This window comes from Bradysia coprophila, chromosome II (genome assembly GCF_014529535.1).
Source record: "Bradysia coprophila strain Holo2 chromosome II, BU_Bcop_v1, whole genome shotgun sequence".
Classification (NCBI taxonomy): domain Eukaryota; kingdom Metazoa; phylum Arthropoda; class Insecta; order Diptera; family Sciaridae; genus Bradysia; species Bradysia coprophila.
The window spans coordinates 5,623,437-5,637,644 of NC_050735.1; the positions used below are offsets into that span (position 1 = coordinate 5,623,437).

A 14,208-nucleotide genomic window follows, 5' to 3' on the forward strand; every position below is an offset into this window, starting at 1 on the left:
TCGATGGTAGCAGTTTCCCCATTCAAATTCTTCTCAATTATTTGTGTATCCAATTACTTACGTCTACAGACGATGTAATATTCCCTTCCACGGAAAAGACAGGCGCTTCAGCCACACACAAGATTATTACAACCAGATTATGATATTCCTTGCTCATTAAATTGTACTTCAGATTTTGATGAACGAAACCACAAACGACATTAAAAGCTCCACAAAATGCCTATATGTATACGAAATATTTGAAACCAATCTGCGACATTCTCTGTGCGTTAAGCAGCTAATGTTCCTCGTTTCTGAATAAATTTCCGCTGACTTAATGAATCAAGTAACTACCCAACCGAAACAGAATATGTGCTTAAATTATTCATGACATAAATAATTTATTGATACAAGTATAATTATCACTTATCAGTTACTCGACGAAAAGCACAGGGAGCGTTTAGTTAAATTTGTGTAATAAGCGCAATAACGGAAAATGTTTTGTTAAATTTTTCACTTCTGAAAGCGTTCCACTTTAAACAATTTTTTTTTCACGACGCTTTTGTGGCGAACAGTCAACAACGGGTGTTTAAAGTGAATAGAGATTTGCATAAATTTGTTTAGGTAAAATGAGTTTTAATGCTGGCCATTGTGTGTTTCATCACGTTTGAGAGTGTAACGAAATGAAACCGCAAACTGATTTTTTTCCCTGCTCAGTCGAAAAATCTAATGAATATTTTAGAGAATGTTTTTGCTATTTACGCTAGGTGCAAAATTGAGTGCGTCAAATGTAAGATTCTGATTTACATTGGTACGAAGTATGGTAACCAATCTGTATGATGGAACGAAACTCATGTAGTCGAAAGATTGTAGTTTGTACGAAAATCGGTAATGTGAAATTCATATTTTATGAACGTATGCTTAAACTTACATTAACACCAACGTCAATCAAAGATAAGGTCTCGTTTCCTTTTGTTCTTGCCAAACTGAATGGAATTTCGCGGAACAATGTGTTTTGATGAATGAACGTTTTAATGTTCATTGTTTGCATTAGCTGAATATAAATTCGAATTAATTGTTACCACCACCGAACCTCCAATGTACTATTCGCCTATTCCATCATTGTTGATCTACGTTTTATTCGTATACGAAAGACCTGCTCTGACAAACTTTGTTCGAATGGAACTTTATACAATGGAATGCGTTATTCAAACAAAAAACAATGTTTCGTAAAAGTGAAAACTTTTTTGACTGTTGCGTACACCGTCAAAAGAAACACGAGAAGCAAGAGCTTCCTTTTTCGACAGTTTTATCTCAAACTCTGAAGTTATACAATTAAGAACGACTGAATGCTAAAGAGGCTTAAACCGGATAACTTTCGAGTTAATAACACAAGTTTTATAAGCACCATTAGCTGAATATTTACATAATATTTGAGAACTATAAGGCGGGCCGAAAAATCCGCTGTTGTTTCCAAGGAAGATAAAGATTCACTATTGACGTAAGATTGAGTAAATGCGCCTTAGAATTTAAATTTTATGAACGAGTGGGTGAACAAATGAACCGAATAAATTTAAAAGCTTTCTTGTATGTGGAGAAAATTTAACGCTTCGATCAAAATTCTAGCGAACGTACGACCGGGCTGTGTCCTGCTTCTTTTTTGTAAGTACATTGGAGCGTCTTTTACGATTACTCCAAGCGAGTCTAATTATTCGTATTCAAATGAAAATCGTCTCGTCAATCGAATTCATTTTCCAGAAAGAAATCATGGAAAATTTCACATCTGACATAACGTTCGATATTAATAATTCTTTCCTTCTTTTTCTGATGCATTTCAATTTTTTTTCCTATGCAAATCCGTTACACACTTCAACAAACTCACAAACGTAACTAATAATCAATTTCAGCATCCTCAGCATGAGCATCCTCCTTTCAACAGAGACTATTTTTTGGAAAACTTTTTCTTGAATTTTCACTAGTTTTCCAGAACTTACCAACGTTTTTCCAAATTTTCTAATTTTTTTTTTTGAAAATCATGGAATTTTCGGAAAAATCTTGGAAAATGTGGTAAAATTCATGAAAATATGGTAAAACATTTTCCACAAAAATAGTCCCTGATTCATTTTTTCTTTTCCAATATGATATCGAAATAGCAAATTTGAATATAAAATCAGTCAAGTGTTGCGTTCTGAAATAATTCGACGAATTGCAAAATATAAAATTATTCATTAATTTCAAACAGATGGTTAATATTGCCGCATCACAACTTGATTCGATACTATCAATATCGTCTCTTTGATGTAAATGAAGAAAAGCTTCTTTCCATTGGTATTTCAACTTATCAATGAAATGAGAAGTGAGAAGAAAAAACTCTGAAAACATCAGCTTATTATCTTAGTCATTATGAGATTCGAGCCAAATGGTTTCGTAGAACAAATACTTTCAAGGACATTATGATAAAATGTAAAAGGAAGGATACCTACTTACAACAAGAAGACAATCGACAAATTATCATTTGTAAGACCAAACCAATATACCGACACAAAACAACATCTACATTCGGTACTCACCGCTATTGTTGTTGAAAAGTGCTCCAGACTGGCGTTTGTGGTTAACACCCCACCAATATTATAATACGCCGGATTGTCCGCGGATGAACCTTTTTCGAGTGCGACCATTTGTAATTGAAGAAGTATGAACAGTCTTGCTAACATAATGAATGCCATTTTTGTGCTTTTTTTTTCTTTTGTTAATATTTAATGGGGTTTTGTTAGTTATGTTCTTGTTTTAGATTTAAATTGATTTTTATTATGCTAATTTATTGAGAAAGTTTAATGGCTTAGGTTTATTTTATAAATATTATTTTCATGGTTTTTTAGGATTGAATTTAATTCCGTTTTTATTAGTCAAGATTTTATCATTTTAAGCCTAGTTTTTAATTTATTTAATTTAAAGTTTAAGCGCATTGAGTTTTTCTTTATTATTATTTAATAATGATTTTGACCAATTTCCATTTTATTCATCTATACACCGTGATTCTAGACAGCAACACCTTTATTTTTTCAATTTTTTTTTATTTATTTTATAAATTTTCTAATTTCTTTTAGACATCTTGGTTTACATATTCTAAGATTTATTGGCTACATAAAACTTTGATTAAAAATATATATTTAATAAAAATTCTTTAACGTTTTTTTATCTTGGCAATAAGGTATTTTATATGTTAACTTTTGTAATTTATTCCATTTCTATGTGTGCAGGTTTTGCTTCTTCTTATTTTTTTTACTAGTAAATTTTCTTCATCGATTTTAGTGATTTTTATTTTAGGTTTTTACTTTAAATTTTTATTACTTAAATCAGTTGTGTGTCCATGTTCATATTGTAGGTAGAATGGTGTACTGCATTACTGAAAATGAAAAGAAAAGCCGAAATTAGTTAATGGAAACGCCTGTGCTGAAAGCTCTTATAATGTGATGTATTAACTATACTTCTAACGTACAGCATATGATTGCCTTGAAAGTCAGGGTTCTACGACTAAAAGTCACTTGAAATCGTCAATCATTTATCAACCGATTGAAAAGAAAGTTATTTGATGACATTCCTTGAGATACGTTTGAGGCTGAGGAGGTAGTTCATTACATGAGTGATCAATTTTGTGATACGAGCCGAACTCACAAGTGTGGTTTTAAGCAACAAGCTTTGGAAACGGTTATTTTGACAAGTGTAGAGTTTGCATATCCGAGCCGAAAGCGTGGTTCCCACATGTAACGACCGCTTTCCGCGGGGGGGGGGGGGGGAAATGTACGTGTAACAACAATATTCCGGGTGTTTAGGCAATACAAGTTTTTTTCAAAAGCGTGAGGTAAAGTTAACTTTACTTCACGGAGCCAAAACTTTACACCAAGTTTTTGAATAAAATATCTTACTTGGTAACGGGGTAAATGATGGAAATGGTACTTCTTGTGTGAAAGTTGCCGATTCAGGCGTAACTGTTTCCATCATTTGCCCCATTGGTAAGTAATGTACTATTGTTTGTATGCAGCGAAGATATGTAAAACATACGAAATAATGAAGCCGCTTACCAACTAATTTGGTACGGTAATGTTGAATTTATGTAGTTGATTTTAGGGAGAAAAATGACCCATTATTGTGCCACTAATACATACAAGAAAAACGAGTGAGTAATGAAATCGTTATCACCTCATATCATATCACCTCATGCGAAGTAAAATACTTCACTTAAATAGCATTCTACTATTTCCCGTTTCTCGATAACACGATTACTTTAGAATTTAGTGTTCCAAGCATTAACAAGTTTTATGTCTTTTACGTTCAACATTTTTGTTTAGCAAGCTTTCGGTTTGCTGTCCTCTGAAGATAAAAATAATTTTAAAATTTTGAAATCTTTTTAACAAAATTCAGTCAAGGGACCTGATCCTCCTAAAATGTTTGAGTCTACTATATACTGCTGATATGTCAGCTGTGCCTATATTCGCGAAAACATTTTCACCTATTTTCTCACATTTTCGCGATTTTCTCAAATTTTCACAAAAAAAACTTTTTGCGAAAATTCACGAAAATTTGAGAAAATCTTGAAAATTTTATAAAATTCGTGAAAATATTTTCGCGAATATAGGCACTGGTAGCCATTGTACAACATTGTACAATACTATTGCAGCAATAAACTTACAGCATTACACATGTACCATTTGTGTAATCTCTTATAGTAAGAATTCAACATGAAATGCTCGAGAAATAAACAATTGCAGACAGTTTGCCAGAAGATAGATAGATAGATAGAATAAGTGGGTGGAATATAACCTACAGTTTGCCAGAAGAAACAGACCTTTATCTCCTCTTTTTTGATATGTAAAAATATTCAAGCACACTGGATAACATACCTGCATACTGTAAATATTTCCTCTGAATTGTATAATTTTACGAAGTGACTATTCGCACGCGCGTGCGATTAGTCTTTCCTTCGGCCGTAGGCTATTCGCACGCCGCGTGCGCGAAATCATATTCCACGAATTTGCCTCGCGTCCGAATAGTCTTCACCTGTAGGATTGGCTATTCGCACGCACGTCCCAATAGTCCACACCTGTAACAATGGCTATTCGCACGCACGTCCCAATAGTCAACCAACATAAGAATGACTATTCGCACGCGGCGTGCGAATAGCCTATAACAGTAGGAAATACTATTCGCACGCGCGTGCGAATAGCCTACAACCGTAAGAAAGACTATTCGCACGCGCGTTCGAATAGCATCGGCCATAATTTTACCCTATTTTTCCAGAATGTACCTAGCAATACGGAAAATGGTTGAGCATGGCGTCGCCCTGTTTCCTAGGCGGATATAGGTATTGTGTGTTTTCAGTTTACCTCAGTGTATGGTCTTTACATAATGTTCTTATTGTTTTCATTATTTATTAAAATTAGCATTATTATGACTCATCTATCTGTAAACCGAACAATTCCTTTTAATGGTCCCATCAATCAATTTTCTACACACGTTCGTCTCATAAAATTGTATCTTGTAAGTATTCATTGTTATTGCTTTTCTATTAAGGCGAACGTACGTTATAAAACGTAATGAAGTTGAGATGAAAATAGGAAAAAAATTCTTTTCATAACGGAGAAACCCAACAGGCTATACTATACTGGTTTGTGGCAGATTCAAACATTTTAAAATTTGTATTCGATGCATCACGATGATAGGAATGAAAAAGAACGAAGGCACATTTTAAAAGACATCGGACTTCGACATCGGAAAATGTCAGATTCGGTTTTCCGTCCTGAGATTAGAAATCTTTTGAAAGCCTATATCTAAGTCAAATATGAAAAGGTCTCTAGAAACAGAGTTTTTATGAAGAAGAATTGTTTTACTGGGGTTCCGATTCAGGTAAGCTTTCAATAAATTTGCACTAAACAGTTTGGATTTCAAAAGTGAAGGTACACGTGCGTACATGAAACAAACAAAACCCGGTTCATCTCTACTTCACCGACAACATTCATTCGACCTTTTGTTCAGCGAAAATTCCTACTTAATACCGCGAAATAACGGACGTTTTATATGTATATAGCGAAAACTTGATAATTATCTCACTCTCGGAAGTGATAACGAAACAATTTATGATTTCAAAAATCCCCTATTTCGCTTTGTTTACCACCAAACTTTATTAATTTACTTTAATAAACAGCAGTTAATTAAATAAAATTATCCACGCATAACGTGAGAGTATGTTTTTGAAACACGGAAAAGGGCGATGATGATAATAATGGGTGGGCTTACGCTCAGCATTTGCCAACAAACAGTCTTCTTCTGCTTTTCTCGTACATATATACAAATTGTTTATGGACGAAAAATGGTTTTACTTACGGCGTAATTGTATTCAATTTACCTACCACCGAAGTAATGTCTTTTCCTCTCATTGTATTTTTCCCCCGGTTACCAAGGTGATGATTCAATAATGAAACAGGAATTAATTATTCCATTGTATTTTCGACGGATAAATGGCGGATATGATGTTTATTTCGGCAGGAGATTAAAACTGTAAAAGAAAATTGCGAAATACCAAGAGGATAAGAAACGATACACACATTCGAACCGAATGAATTGTATAACACGAGTTATCTCTTGAATCGTACAACATTTTCATTTCGACATAGTCTTCGAAAATATTTATTTAATTTACATTCGCTGGCACGATTTTTCTATAATGGCAGAAGATAAAGAAAAAGGCGCAAAATATGTTATGCGTAAATACCAAATACCAATGTTACTTATATCTCTAGCTCTGTATTCAGTCCTAATTTCGAATATTTGATGTTTACAAACAGTAAGTGTTTTACCGTTAAATCTACTACTTCTTTTGTTAAAAGATACGTCTAATCTTTCATACAAAATCTTTTACATGCTATGCGTCGAAAACCGAACTTTTCATGTTTCAAACACTACTTTCGACGCCCTCAGCATGTAAAATCCATTATATAACTGTGGTACTTGCGATAAAAATAAAAGGTCTCATTTTTGTCTGTTTATTGACCTCGTCTACGCCTCGGATCAACAAAATTCACACAAAAACTCTACTTTTCATCTTTTTATCCCTAGTTATGTAACACACATCACGTCACTAGACTTAACACACATTTCGTTATATAAGAAAACACTAGCAGAAGCTCATCTTTTGTGTCTGATGTCACCGTCGGTCACATATGGTTAGGCGATTGGCGGTAACGACCTTCTCATGCCTGAAACTTATCTCATACGTTTAGCAATGAAATTGTACAGATATGACCCACTCCATAATGTTGGATCGCACTTGGTTTTACGCACTGCTATCGCCAGGACACTTGTGTTAAAACTCTTTTCGGCGTTTCAGGGGTCTTTGTGAGTGATTTTTATGCTATATAATGGTTTGGTAATTTTTGGTTCGACTTGTGTGTTTACATTCCTCGCCTCCTGCTCGAGCTGTAAGCGCCACACTTGTCAAAATAAAAAAAATCTCCTGACCAGTGCATTGCGTAATGTAATATTCTATAATGAGACACTTTCTGCATCTTAAACCGAAAAAAAGGCGAACACACACTCTCTGTATAACAATCAAGGCCAAGAAGTGAAAAATAGAAAACATTAATAGTAAAACAAAACACTTCCCGATAGACTTTCTGCTTAGTGACGAAGCAATAAAATTAACTGGGTTGACATTGATAAATGCTGTGCTGTTTGATGTTTACGCTAAGAACCATGAATTTAACAGAAAAATTTCCTGTCTTCACATTGTGTTTAGTATGTACCATATAACATGTTCCATTAATAGTCGAACAAAAAGCTTTTAAGCAATTTTCCTTTAAATATCCCTTTTTGATGGAAAGTTCGGAGAAAATATTATTGGATTTTAGCGTTATGTAAAAGGGGGCTGTTCCCGTTCAAATGTTGAGGATTGTTCGGTTTTTAACATTTGCACAACAACTTTTTCGAAAGAATATGTGACGCAAATACATCATCAACAGAACTTTAGTATTCATCTAGCATCACAGGTTGTAAATTATTTCGTTAGCATTCCACAATTTGTGAAATTTGTGCATAATTTTGAGTAGAACTTTGTGTCAGTTAAAACCTTGAATATGGTGGAAATACAGTGCATCCTAGTTAAAATATAGTGTCGAGTACCGGGTTGGCTAATGTCATTGTGGATGAAATCATTGACGTTCGTGTTGTCAAAGTTCGAACTGACAGTTATTTGGAGCACTGTTTTGTATGAAATGGTTTTTTTTACAGTGTTTTACAGTTGTATGACACACTGGCAAGTTGCTCATATTAATCCTATTTAGATTACCAGCCATACTTGAAGAGCGTTGATTTAATGAATATTAGAATCATGACAGAGCGTCACAGATCACAAATCCGTTTCCGTTTTGCAATACAATAATGGTATAGAACGAACATGTATTTCATTTGTTGTGTTTCTAATGAATTTATGTACAACCAGATTACAACACATTTTCTTTTGCACACGTGAAAATATTCTTTTCATATTTTTTTTCTTCCTTTCTTGATCTAAAGAAATTTTCTTAAGAGAATCTTCATTATGTAATCTTTTTACTGACACTTACAGAATGAAATTTTTTTATGAAAGAAAGAAAGAATGAAAAAAAAACAGGAGAAAAACGAAAGAAAAAGAAAATCTTCTTTCCCACAGCGATTGATGTTTTGTTTATTTTATTTGGTTCAGAGAAATTTCGAATTTTACTTTTTTGACGAAGAAAGCAAACAGCACATTCAAATGTGTTTTCTTTGCTTCGTAATTTTCATTCTTAATAATGAAATAAACAGAAAAATTAATGCTTTGAAATAAGATAATTGCAAAATTGTACAATAAGCAACCACCGGTCGGTCGTAGAATATTTTCCAGAATTTTAATCGTTTTAGGATTTTGTTTAAGCAGATGATAAAGTAACGGAGGGAACTTTGTAAATTTAAATTATAATCTTTCCCCAGAATTCCTATCTTTATAAAAAAAACCCACGACCTTCAACACATCCGAATATATACAACAACATAAAAAATTGATAGAGCAGCAGTGACTCCAGCAAAGCGCACATTTTCCAATTATACATCTAAACTGAGTGGGAAAAATATTTTTGATATTGTGTGAATTCATCACTACAGTCAGAGGCAGTGAAATTTCAGCATGAATTTTTTTCAGCTGTTTTTCAGCTGATCCACACATACAATCGTATTAAAACTTATTTATAGCTTAACTGTAGCTATTTGACGACAATCATTTCGAATGCAGAGAAACAATAAGAATAAACTGATGCCTGTGAGTTATATAAAATGTTTTGTCGTTGAAAATCTGAGACTAACACCCAATGAAATTAATTAGTTTGAATGTCATAAATCAATATGAGTATGACCCACATGTCGTCAAGTCTCGCAGCTCTTGTCAAATAATAGATGAAAACTTTGCACCAATGCAAAGGTATTTCTTCAGCTTCCCTTTCATCCATGGGACTAATTTTTTTCTCGATCTACTGTTAGAATTCCATCCCCTAATCATCTAACCGTAATCAGTTCTTAACAACTCTATCCGTAATATCATGGGTGTCCTGACTTCCACTGCACCCAGTGGTATGTAGGAAAATCAAAAATGTTAATAATTGAGATCCAAAATATCGAATTTGCTTTCACATGTTTAATTAAAGTCTATTCAACCACACAGTGACATAGAAATCACAAATGTAAGTAAGTTGGATTAATATAACGTTACTTGTTTAGTTTCCACTTTCTGCCACTGTGTAATGAAATTCTGTACCATTCTGAACGAAAATCCATAGGACGATCTGTGACCATACAACACACAATGACTAAAAATGAAACAGAAAATTTGTCTTATTTTCCCATATGAAAACTTTCATCATATAAGGGAAAGAGTTTCCATTTATTTTCAAACAGTCACCAGTATACGCGGTCCCATTTATTATTTACAGCTTAGCCTATGTAAATGTTTTGTCGGACAGTCGAGTTTGAATATTGAACGCTCCAGGCTATTTAATAAAGTGCTTTTATATGTTTGCGTTTACATTCAGGCAAATTGCACCACAAGTGAATGAGAACTGTTTTATATGTATGTTTCGTTCAGAATTTGAATTTCGTGGAAGCACAGTTAGCAACAACAAACGTAACGATTCTTAGTAACGGATTGCACTGTTCCATCTCTTCCAATTATTCGATCACATCATGGATAGATGTAATATTGATTCATTCGTACGCGGCTAGAAACATTAGATGTAACGGAGTGCTAGTTAATTGATTGTTGAAATTTTTCCGTCCAATTTTCCATGATCACATCATACGTTTCATCTATGAAATATCAATTGAATCATTAATATGTTAACAACCTGTTAATTTCATTAAGTGAAATGTGGAGGAATTGAGCAAATTGACCATAAAGCAGTGGTTTATGTGAATGTAAAAAGCTGTAATTTTGTTAATTTTTCGCATATTGTCCTCAATTGGATTGCATAGTTTCACACGAATAGATTTCGTATTAACCTGTCACATACGGCTATTTAACTGTTATCGATATCGACGACAAAAATAATGACAAGCTCTGCGTAACATTGCCATTTGTATAGTAAAATGCATGTTAAAAAAATTGAAGTACTAGATTTGAAATCATCCGATTAAAAATTCTTTGATCGATGGAAGTAATAGAACCGATAACCGATACCGATACCGGTCATAATGTTTGCCGTCTGTATCAGGTTAAAAAAATGGGTTCCGATTCTCAAAACATTCGTACATTTATTGCATTGCATCACAATTTCAATCAGTCCAGCTGAATGAGGATTAAGGATCATAATTCAAAACAAACGAAAAAATTGGGAGATTTTTAAATAGTTCAAATCTCGATCCAATTTCTATTTGATTATTATCACGACAGAGTAAAAGTAAACCTGGCAGGAGCGGTTCATTATTGAAACGTCAAATGAGGGACCTAATACACTGTATGAAAATGAACACAAATGAACACTGACATAAGTTGAAAAATTTAATTCGCAAAAAACATAGGGCTACTAGATTATTCAGGTCCCTAGTCAAACAAGCGCTCCTGCCTGGGTTACTTTTACTCTGCCGTGTTATTATGAAAGTGAGTTAAGTGCTTAAGGTCACAAAACTGACGTTCCATTTCAAAGTTCCATTTCAGCAACTTTGCCGATGATTTTACATATATCGCTTCGTTTTAATGGAAATAATGACTGTGCCACCATATTCTCTAGTTGATTCCCCCTCAACAGAGGCCGTTGATGACGAAATGGTGTGTCTATTCAAACTATCGTAAAAAGCGAAGATTTACTTCATATCAGCTGATGGTTTTACTCCTTCAAGGACTTTTACAATCGTAAAATGAAGAACTAAATTACTATACGTGACATCGAATGCACGTATATGAATAGTACACATCCAGTCATGAAGCACACCATTTAAACTGTGCTTCAATGCTAGTTCAAAATAAATTACGGCATTTTCTTCGAGTGGTGCTAAAATGTTTCTAACCCTCGCCGGTTTTACCAAGACTGTTTCATTTCTCCTATACGGTTGATCAAATACAACACATTAAAGTCATAGTAATAATAATCTCACACACAACATTCACAATTTAACCCATTTCATCATACAAGACATTAAGGTATTTTCCCTCATTCCTGGTTATTTTAAAAATATTTTCATTTTAAGTCTATACATTCATATACGTAACATAGCTCCTCATATATGGAATACCCTATAACTGACATTCTACCCTGCTCTTTACCTCTTGTGTTATTTTGAAAAGGAAATGTTTTGACATTTTATGTCTCAGATTCCTGTCGTCATGATATGAAAAAAAAGACCGATATGAAGAGACATTTTACATCAATTATCTGTTACAAGACTGTAGCGAACGATATTATGGGACTAGAAGGTAAGATAGGAATTGTATGATGAAGTTACAGAATTTCTATATGAACATGAACAACAGTATTTAATATAAGACTTAGCAACTCGTAAGAGTTTATTCGATTTTTGTGTAATTTTCGTTGAAATACTCTTGTATTATAGAACATGTTATGTATCTAAGTGATGGCAGAGAATTGACAAGAGGCAGTTGGGCGACTTTGACAACGGAAATATGAAAATGAGTTCAGTATTTCCTACAGACAAGGTTAAATCGGTAAACGACAAGCGTTTCATGTTCTAATCACGAACTCTAACAAATCAAAGCCATTTCATTTAGCCGCGAAGGCAATTGATTGAATACAAGTTACACTAGGTAACAATTTGACACGTTTGGAATGTGCATAGTTCATTGGGTACCGTCATGAGTATGAAACACGCATCTGTTGGCCAAAATGTTGTTGGTAGTTCCACTGCAGCCGCTTCACAGAATTTTTTAAAATATCTATCGTTAGTGCGATTTTGTCTTCATTTGATATTGTACTAACGATAGGTAGTGGAAGACCTTTGGGTGGTTATTCGAACTCACTGAACACTATTGCACCAATAACTGTACCAATAACTGTGTCACATGACTTTTTTTGTGAGCGGTGGCAGTCTATGGTTCGTCATTGCTGCCAACGGATGCGTTTTTCGTACTCAGGGCCCCGAGACCGTATCAATGCACAATCAAAGTATATAAACACTGAAGGTACCGCAGACCCTCAGGGAATAGCAAGAACTACGGATTCCGACTTTCGGGTGAATTTAAGATTTATAATGTTGCATCTGTGATGTTTGGCGTGATAATGTTGTCAGAACTGCGTTGCTCAGTATAAACGGTATAAACTTTCCTGTGTTGAGTAATTGAAGTGCAACCTAACAAAGTGGTTTTTGCGGATCTGCGGTACCGTCATTGTTTATATACTTTGCGCACAGTGTCACTATTTGCATAATGGCATATGTTCCAGCGAGCCGATTTGAATCCTATATCGCTTCCTCCCCGCGCTGCCATTAAATTGAAATTATTTGCATATCCTCAAACCTGTTTGCTTATTAAATAAAAGCTGCGTAATCGTATGAGTCGCAAAATTATGTATTCTTAAACGGTGAAATTTTCATAATTTATATTTTATGTACATAACACACTTCCGAACATTAGACACGTATTATATTGTAATATATTTGTACGGATTATATATATAACACCACCGTGTCCCGAACATAAAGTATATTATGTAGAAAAAGAGGATAAGTGCTTTTCCGATAAAATTACGATGTTTGTCTTCCACTTATCTGATTGAATGAGCTGCAGGATAAAACAGAGAAATTGGGGGGATGGTGCTTTAAAGAAATTTATAATTATACATATACCTTTGATAAGCATTAATTAAATAACTTCACTCTAAGTGGTTATAACATAAAGTTTTTGCGTGTTTACGACTTTTGGAGTTGAGTTTGTTCTACTTGTATATTGACACCGAAGTTTATGTTTCCATCAGGTTTCAGTGGTGTTGTAAAGAGTAAAGTTGCTATTCCCTTTAAACTTGAACCAACTCTGACGCATTTTAATTTATTGTTTTAATGGTGTGAGTTACAGTCCATGTTACATTCCAGCCATTTCTTTATACGAAAAGCGTGTATATAAATAGAACACAAAAAACGAATAAAATTCAGCGAGGTTCTCTTAATTAACTCGGTCTGGATACGAAATTATTTAAATTGATTAATGTATTCGCAAATAATATTAAAATATTCAATGAATATTCGAAAGTGTATTACGATGGATCGGTGCCTCAGTGCCGTATAATCATAAACGACCAATTTTTCACACTAACTTTAAGGGCGATATTCAATCAATTTTTTTACGTTTTATCCACAATACTTAAGTTTGTGTATACCTATATATATATATATATATATATATAACACTGTTCGACGTTCGGGAAAATTCAGTTTCGCAATAACAAGGATCTAATATTATTTGATGTTTTGTTTTCACATCAATGAATACTGAAATTGCCTTTTATAAACAAGGTAACGTTTCTTTCTTGTGGTTGTATAAAAAGGTATGGGAATTTATTTTACTTTTGAATAAGAAAATGGGGACGCTTTTCCTCGCACTTTTCAAGTCTTGTTATTTTTTAATGGAATGGAAAGTGGAAAGCGTGGCTGCATATTACATTTTTGTAGTGAATAAAACAGAATTTGTTTACTTGTTGAATAGATGTCATGACTAAGCAAAGC

At 33.8% G+C, this 14,208-nt stretch overlaps 1 protein-coding gene across 2 annotated transcripts in view; it reads right to left on the reverse strand.

Annotated features, from left to right (window-relative positions):
- Positions 1-14,208, reverse strand: part of LOC119068882 (glutamate [NMDA] receptor subunit 1) — a 139,653-nt gene that overhangs the window by 33,169 nt on the left and 92,276 nt on the right. For both annotated transcript variants that reach the window (XM_037172743.1, XM_037172752.1), the window contains one exon: positions 2,550-3,385. In XM_037172743.1, the coding sequence (XP_037028638.1) occupies positions 2,550-2,705 (156 nt within the window). In that variant the 5' untranslated portion in view covers positions 2,706-3,385. The remainder of the gene's footprint in view (positions 1-2,549; positions 3,386-14,208) is intronic.